The 8,421-nt window shown below is 34.9% G+C and overlaps 1 protein-coding gene across 1 annotated transcript; it reads left to right on the top strand.

The window, feature by feature from the left end:
- Positions 1-4,500: 4,500 nt before the first annotated feature.
- LOC147531851 (O-fucosyltransferase 36-like) lies at positions 4,501-8,021 on the top strand. The gene is made up of 3 exons (XM_086648185.1): positions 4,501-6,130; positions 7,025-7,274; positions 7,494-8,021. The coding sequence occupies exons 1-3, from the start codon at positions 4,866-4,868 to the stop codon at positions 7,668-7,670; spliced, it is 1,692 nt and encodes a 563-aa protein (XP_086504311.1). The 5' UTR covers positions 4,501-4,865; the 3' UTR covers positions 7,671-8,021.
- Positions 8,022-8,421: the final 400 nt, after the last annotated feature.

The following is an 8,421-nucleotide window of genomic DNA, read 5'->3' as shown; positions in this document are numbered from 1 at the left end:
AATGTTTGTCAAATTTTGACAACATTTGAAGGTTTTGAGTAGTTTGGTAAACTTATCAAGGCTATTGTTTTGAATGAAAAGTACACGTAATGGTAAATAAACAATACACAATTTATGTGCACTTATACGTATATTATATTCATAATGGTAAGAACATGAAGATATACGTAAATTATATATACTTTATTGCAAAGTACACGAGATTTGATAGTAAAACAAAGTATTTCTACTAAAGAAATGGGTACTGTTTTGGTGTTAAAGCACGAGTAATGTTCTATAAATTACCCATAATTTACTATAAATTGTGGTAATTTACAATAAAGTACATGTACTGTAAATTTTGTTATGAGTAACCGTACGAAAGAACAAATGTTTCATAAATCCGTATGGATTGAAAACCAGATCTGAAGAAAAAAAATGAGAATATCATTAAGCTTAAACTACAAATCTGAAGATATCTGCTATGATGATTGATTGCAATAATGTCAAACTCGAGTTGAAGGATTAAACATCAAGATCAAAAACATAAATGAAATTTTAAGAGAGAGAAATAAAATAAACATCAAACATTCGATTGATGATTGATAATCTGATCTCACGAAATATCAGAAACAACAGAAGATTAAACATAGATCTAAAGAAATATGATATTATCACTGGATGCAAACATAACATACTAACTTTGAAGGAATCATTGAATAAAGAATAAACATAAAGATCTTAAACAGTTATGAAAATTTTAGAGAGAGAAAATAAACATCATACATTCGAAGTTAATGAATTAGTAAACAGATCTTATAGATATGTATCATAAATTTGATACGTTTTATAATAGAGCGAAATAATTAGGGTTTTAGTTATAAAAAGAAATATTAGATATTAACAATGGTGTTTATAAAGATTTCGAAAGTATTAAACTTGATAAATGATGAATTTGGACAGCAATATAATGTAGAAGAAGAAGATTTTCTGAGTTTAATGGAGGTTTGTCAACTAAATCGGTTTTAGAGAGATCAAATAAAGAGTTTCGTTACTGAAAATAATGAAGATATCCTTACTTTGAATAGAAACATGATTGGAGAGAAATATGGAAGATAATAATGAAGATATCCTTGCTTTGAATAGAAACATGATTGGAGAGAAATATGGGAGATAAATATGGACAAAGATATGCATAGATTTCGAAGATAAATCAGTTATAAAATATGGAAAGGTTAGATTAGGGATTATGAAATAATATTTATTCTAGAGATTTGTGTTTTCTCTCTAGATGAGACCAAATGGACTAGATATCCATTTATATTATTTTTTTGGTTTTAAAACCCTTTATAGGATTAGAGAGGATTATATCTACTATTAGGACCCGTTTTTTGGACTATAAGCCAAAAAATTCATAATAAATTAATTTGATATTTCTTGATCTACATGTTTTCTCAAAGATTTCTGTATGACATTGATAGTTCTCTGATATTTTTTTAGATTGCTCCAAGAGTCATTACATTTGTATGACAGTGATACATCTGAATATACACAAGCAGTATACATCATGAGCAGGGCGGAGCTATGTGTAGACTAACCAAGGCTATAGCCTGGGTTAAGTCTTGTATAAGCTCTGCACCAAGATTCAATCACCTATAGAAGGTAGCCCGGCTGGTCGAGCTACTGCCTAGTACACTTGAGCTTGGGGTTCAAAACCACCCTCTAGCATCATTAATTCTTACCTTTTTCACCTAGCTAGGTTTTGATAAAGAATAATCCTTGTTTGGTCCCCAACTTATAATGAAGTCCTGATTTCAACCTTAACATTTAACCAACTGTCATTTTGGCACCCATATATGTCTACACTTTCTTTTCGGCCCCCACTATTTTTGCCCTTCCTCTATTTTGTTTACTTTTTTTCCTCCTTTTTGCATTTTTTTTGTATTATCACTTCAACCTCCACATAAGCCTCTCCCCTACTTAGCGAAATTATCATGGTATGTCTAACATATTTCATTTCAACTACTTGGTAAGACAAAATAGTTGACGTCTTTGATTTTTGTGTTTTTGCCACAAATTTAACTTTAATTTTTTTTAGCTTCTTAAACTTTGGGCATATCTAACGATATATAGTAAAAAAAAAATTGTAAAATAATAAAATAAACAAGTGTATTTCACAAAAAATGTCATCATCTTTCACAAGTAAGAATGCCTTAAAATTTCATACACTAACCTCTATTTAAGCCAGCCTTGCCTAAAACGAAATCCTGGCTCCGCCCTAATCATGAGTAGGGGTGGGATTTTCACCCAGCAACCCGATACCCATGACGGGCGCCCGAGTTCGAATTGGCCCGTGGGGCGCCCGAGTTCGAATTGGCCCGTCGGGCGCCCATGCCCGATACGAGTATTACCAGCCCAACCCGACAAAATCGTGGGCAGGCTCGGGTGTAAAGGCTCACCCGCCCGCCCGCCCATACCCGGGCCCGAGTAATGGCGTTCACCGGGTGCCCGCAAATTTGAGTAATTTAGTTTGTTGGTTGGAAAAAAGTAGGCCCAACAAGGCAAACTGATTCCACAACTTTAAGATGGCAACACATTGTAGTGGTCTGCTTCTTACGTATTCAAATGGTTGTTCTTATAACAATAACTCCTTGAACATTTTTTCTTCACTTGCAATGTTGGACTATGGCTTGAGAGACTCAAACTCAAGAGAGCTTAATTTCTATTATCCCACATAACCAATTTACAAGGGAGAGTAAGAGGGTGTTTGATTTTTTAGCACTTGTAAGTGCTACCACTTACTAAGTGATAATCACTTAGTAAGTGATATTACTTGTAAGTGCTGTGGCGTTTGTTTTCCATCACTTCTAAGTGCTTGATTTTTGTTTTTATATTATAAAAATGAGAGATTGTCTATTTTGACCTTAAAGTATTTACATATTAGTATTTCATACTAATTCATTGTGCTCGCGAGTTTAGATACAAGAGAATGAATACTTTGTGTTGAAAATATTAACCTCAAATAATTATAAAGTATGAAGGAGAAAGAACTTACGTTGCATCATTGAGTTTGGGTGGTTCCGTGACTAATGAAGGAAGAGATGTGAAAAAATTTAAGAGAAAAGCTTAGGTGAAGGATGACTGAGAAGGAAAAGTGTCATCTCTAAAGTCATAGAAATTTTTTTTTTACTTATCAATTGCTTAAGATTTTCTTTTGGGTTATTATATTGGTAATTATTATATTCAGAGAAGGGTAAAAATGTCTTTTTTAGCACTTAGAAAGTAAGTGCAAAAAAATAAGCTCCAAGTTGGAGCTTACTTTTTTGCACTTACTTTGACCCCACTTACAAGTGATATTCACTTATTAAGTGAAAAAACAAACGGCTTAAAAATGTCGGCCCACACTTATTAAGTGAAAATCACTTAATAAGTACAAAAATCAAACACCCTCTAAGATTGAAACTTTATAAAAGGATAGGAGGCCAAAAGCGACGGATTACATTGGTAGTCCAAAAAAGTGATTGAACAAACTCTAGCTCTCAAAGATCAATTCACAGACATAGTTTTCACCTACACGCCCAAGGAATGCAATACTAAAGCTGATGCTCTAGCTAAATGGGGTAGAATCCACGGTCGGAAAAAAATCTGGAATGTTATTCCCCCTTTTATTTGTGTTTTAAATTGAACTTTGTATGGATGGTTTTGGTTTGATTTTAATGTTATGCTTGTTCATCAAAAAAAAGGATAGGAGGCTTTTGCTTATACTCATAGTAGGCTTGTTTGAGATTGTTGTGCATCAAAGAGAATGCATAAAATACTTGAGGCATTGATTAACCACGATTAGTCCAGACCCGCGAAGCTTGATCAAATTAATGGGCATGGGCGGCCTGTGGGCAGAATTATTTAGAAAAATACCCCCAATCCGTCCGACTACCCTAATAGCCAATAGCCTAATTTACCTGCCTCGTCCGAGCCCGATACAAGTGTATTCGTGGGCGCCCATGCCCACCCGATTCCCACTCCTAATCATGAGATTAGAGCATCTCCTATGCAAAACTCAGTCTTTGAAACTCGAAGTGCCACATAGGACTTTTAGAATTTTTATCTTGAAATTCATCTCTAATGCAAAACTCAATTCAAATCTTAAAGATGACGAGTCGAGGGTGGAGTGGAGATATCTCAAGAAGACACTCCATTTCTAGAGTGTCCTCTTGAAATATCTCTAAGTGCCAACTCAGCATTTTCATATATTTTTATGAAAAAAAAAAATGGCACATAAAGAATTTTTGGAGTTTCAGAGTGTTGCATTAGAGAAGTCCTTAAAATAGAGGATCTCAATCTTGACAAATAAGAAAGAGAAAAAATAGAGATTGACATTTGAATCTCGACACATAAGATTTTTTGAGTTTCTTTTGAGTTTTGCATTGGAGATGCTCTTAGACTTCGAGAATCATAACATTTGATTTTGAATGACCTTTTTCTTTTTTTCTTTCTTTTTTTTAATGACCTTTTTTTTTAACAGATTTTTAATGACCTTGATAAACCAAGGAACCTTTAATTATGGTGGTTCGGTTAGGACGTTGGAAGGTCTTGTTCGTCCACCATCACACCAAACAAAATCTCTCCACCGCGGCCTTTCTCTTTCTTTTTACGCTTCACTTGTCTTCTTCTCTCACTCTCTCTCTCTCTATAGTCTCTCTCTCTCTCTCTCTCTCTAAAAAAAAAGAGGAGTTTCTTTTAAATTCAGATTCCTTCATCTCCTTCCACACATTCCCCCAACCTTTGAAAACCCTAATTTGAAGAAACTCCACTAGATCTCTTCGATCTCACCTTCGTTAAGTTTCATCACAAATTGGGAAGTGGCAGCATTTTAATTGGTGAGAGAAATGGAACGAGAATCCTCCGATGAAGAGGAAGATCGAGAAAACCTAATTGATTCACACGAGAGAAAGATCCCTAGATCAAGTTTTGAAATTGGCGAACTTCAAAACAGAATTTGTCAGCGTTTCCGTTTCAGTAAGAGGTACTACTTGTTCGTCATCTGCCTTCTTCCTATTTTCTTAATTCCTCTTTATTTCTCAGTAGATGTTGGAAGTTTGTTTCGTAGTATCAAAATCGATGATTCTAATGGAATGCGTGAAGCTGAATTACGAGCTTTATATTTGTTAAGAGAACAACAATTAGGGCTTTTAAATTTATGGAATCGTACATCAATCACTTCTACATCAAATTTAATGAAAAATCATACTTCGTCTTCTGATAATTCGAATTCGACTTCCAATTTGAATACAATCAATTCTTTATCAAGTGAGGAATCGTTGGAATATATCAGATCTCAAGTTCTTAATCAAATTAGGTTTAATAAAGAGATTCAACAAGCTCTGTTGTCTTCTCATAAAGTAGGAAACTTGTCTGAGTTGTTAGATGACAATGCAGTATCTTCTGGGATCAGTGGTTATGGTATTGATAGGTGTAGGAAAGTGGGTCATATTGGCGAAAGGCGAACAATTGATTGGAACCCTAAGTCGAATATGTATTTGTTTGCGATTTGTGTGTCAGGGCAAATGTCTAATCATCTGATTTGCTTGGAGAAACACATGTTCTTTGCAGCTCTTCTTGGTCGAATTTTAGTTATTCCGAGCTCTAAAGTTGATTACCAGTACAATAGGGTACTTGATATTGATCACATCAATAAATGCTTTGGGAGAAAAGTTGTAGTTACCTTTGAGGAGTTTTCTGAATCAAAGAAGAATCATATGCACATAGATAGGTTTATTTGTTATGTTTCATTGCCTCAGCCTTGTTATATGGACGAAGAACGTGTTAAGAAGTTAAAGTCATTGGGGCTCACAATGAACAAGCTTGAACCTGCTTGGGTTGAGGATATCAAGAAACCGAGTAAAAAGACAGTTGAAGATGTTACAGCAAAATTCACTTCTAATGACGAGGTACTTGCAATTGGAGATGTGTTTTATGCGGATGTAGAGCAAGATTGGGTCATGCAGCCAGGTGGTCCACTTGCTCACAAATGCAAGACTTTGATTGAACCAAGTCGGCTTATTATGCTCACAGCCCAACGCTTTATTCAGACTTTTCTAGGAAAGAACTTTATTGCCCTCCATTTCCGTCGACATGGATTTCTGAAGTTCTGGTATGTATTTTTGCAATCCTCCTGCTATTTATGTACTTTTGTTCTATTTCTAATGCTTTTAGTGTCATATAAGAAAAAAAAAATTGCCATTGATATAAGAAAATTTCTCTGTTGGAAATCTGCTTTGAAGCAGGTAAGGTAGCTTATACCATTCATAAGTTATAAGAAAAGACATGAAAAAGAGAGAATTAGATCTGCATAAGATCCGATAGAAATTCCATACCAACTACTGTTATAATCCATTTTGTGGAGTTAAAATTTATGGATTGAAGTAAACTGAAGCGAAAAGGATTTATTACAAAAGTTGAATTATGTTCTTTGACTTCTTTCAGATAATATGATACAAGAGGAGAGAAATCTGTCTAAACCTTGACTTTAGGAAGTAGGAATAAACCCTTCTCTTAAAACTCTTAAGAATATGACTATATTGATCTCTCGGATAGTGGCAAACTAGCAATGTACTAGTTGTGAAGGCAGGGCTATATACATGTCTCTGAAACTTAATACGTCTAATTTGTGAAACTGATTGTGCATGATCTATACGAAGAAAAAAAAACTCTCTGATAGTCCGATGTTAGGAAAAAAATGGAATTGATGCATTGTGTTGGAGAACGGAGCAATACTATGAGTTAGATCATTTGACGATAAGGGAGAGTTAAATTTTGTATTTTGCTAGGACTGTCAGGATATGTTAAATATAAAACGTACCCTTAGTAGAAAATGACAGCATTGTCTATGATAAAATTTATACGAGAGATAAATTGGGAAGATCACATAACTGACCATACCCTTGTTTGCAAGGTTTAACGCTGTGATAATACCGATAAATATGCAAATCAGTACTTATATTATTCCCCTCACTACCTCTTAAATAATACATGAATCTTTATCCAGCAATGCGAAAAAGCCAAGTTGTTTTTTCCCCATTCCACAAGCAGCAGATTGTATTACTAGAGTGGCAGAAAGGGCCAATGCACCAGTCATCTATCTCTCGACCGATGCAGCGGAAAGTGAAACTGATCTTCTACAATCACTAATCATGGTGAACGGAAAGGTTATACCACTGGTTAAACGACCAGCTCGAAATTCTGCTGAAAAATGGGATGCTTTGCTATACAGACATGGCCTCGAGGGAGATTCTCAGGTGAGCTATCGTTTTCTGATCAGATAGAAGATACTTTTCTAAATGGCAACATATCACCTTTTATGACTGTTACATAAACAAATCCAACCCGTAAAAGGGTATGGTGGACTCACACACCAATATTGTATTATTCAACTTTTCCTTCGGATCTCGGTAAAGATTCTCGTAGGAGAGTCACAAAGGAAGATTTTACTAATGGCTGATTTTGTTTATTTAAAGGTTGAAGCTATGTTAGATAAGACCATCTGTGCTATGGCTAGTGCATTCATTGGAGCATCAGGATCGACATTTACAGAAGACATATTAAGACTCCGTAAAGACTGGGGATCAGCTTCAGTTTGTGACGAGTATCTTTGCCAAGCTGAGCAGCCCAACTTCATAGCAGATGATGAATAGTTCTAGAAATGAAGTTTAGTTCGCATATGAATTAAATGGTAAGATTATTGAGTTTACGATATTCTTTATGTTTCTAATCATAATTGAGTACCGAAAAGAGTAAAACGTCAGAGCAGAAAAGGACAGAGCAAGATGAGTACTCCAAATAGCTTGCTTTTGCCTCAAGAATGAAAGAAAGAGTCAGACAAGTACTCAAATAGCTTGCTTTGGAATGAGGAATGAATTTGGTGTAAATTAGTGTATAATGTAGTTGAATTTGTTTTTTAGACCCAAACTGGTATTATTGGATATTGTCACTCACTAGATCCTTTCTTTGAAATTGGTTGAATATCAAGGTTGATTTTTGAGGCAGCATGAATGTCATTCTTTATGCAATTCTAGTGAGAGTGATATCAATATATATATCAATATAAGAGTATTTACAAAGCAACTAATATTTAAAAGGTTCAACAAAAAAAAAACTAATATTTAAAAGGGTTACGTCCAAAATAGCCACTAACTTTGTGACCAGCTTCTTACCTAGCCCTCTAATTTATCAAAAATACCTAGATAGCCCATTTTTTCAGTTACCGTTATAACTCCGTTAACTAGTCATCACTTCTCTCTCCTCCATCTCCTGTCCTCTCTCTGCCACCTCATCGTCTTCGCCGGCGAAGGTGCCGGCGACCTTCAAACATAAAAAAAATTAAAAATTTCCTCTATCCTCTCTCTCTCAATTTTTTTTTTAACACCTCACCTCTCTCTCTCTAGA

Source organism: Eschscholzia californica, unplaced genomic scaffold, assembly GCF_041429995.1.
Source record: "Eschscholzia californica isolate CP2 unplaced genomic scaffold, dmEscCali1.0.p SCAF_6, whole genome shotgun sequence".
Taxonomy (NCBI): Eukaryota; Viridiplantae; Streptophyta; class Magnoliopsida; order Ranunculales; family Papaveraceae; genus Eschscholzia; species Eschscholzia californica.
Note: the sequence above shows the minus strand (reverse complement) of the source record. Positions and strands in the feature narration are given on the sequence as shown.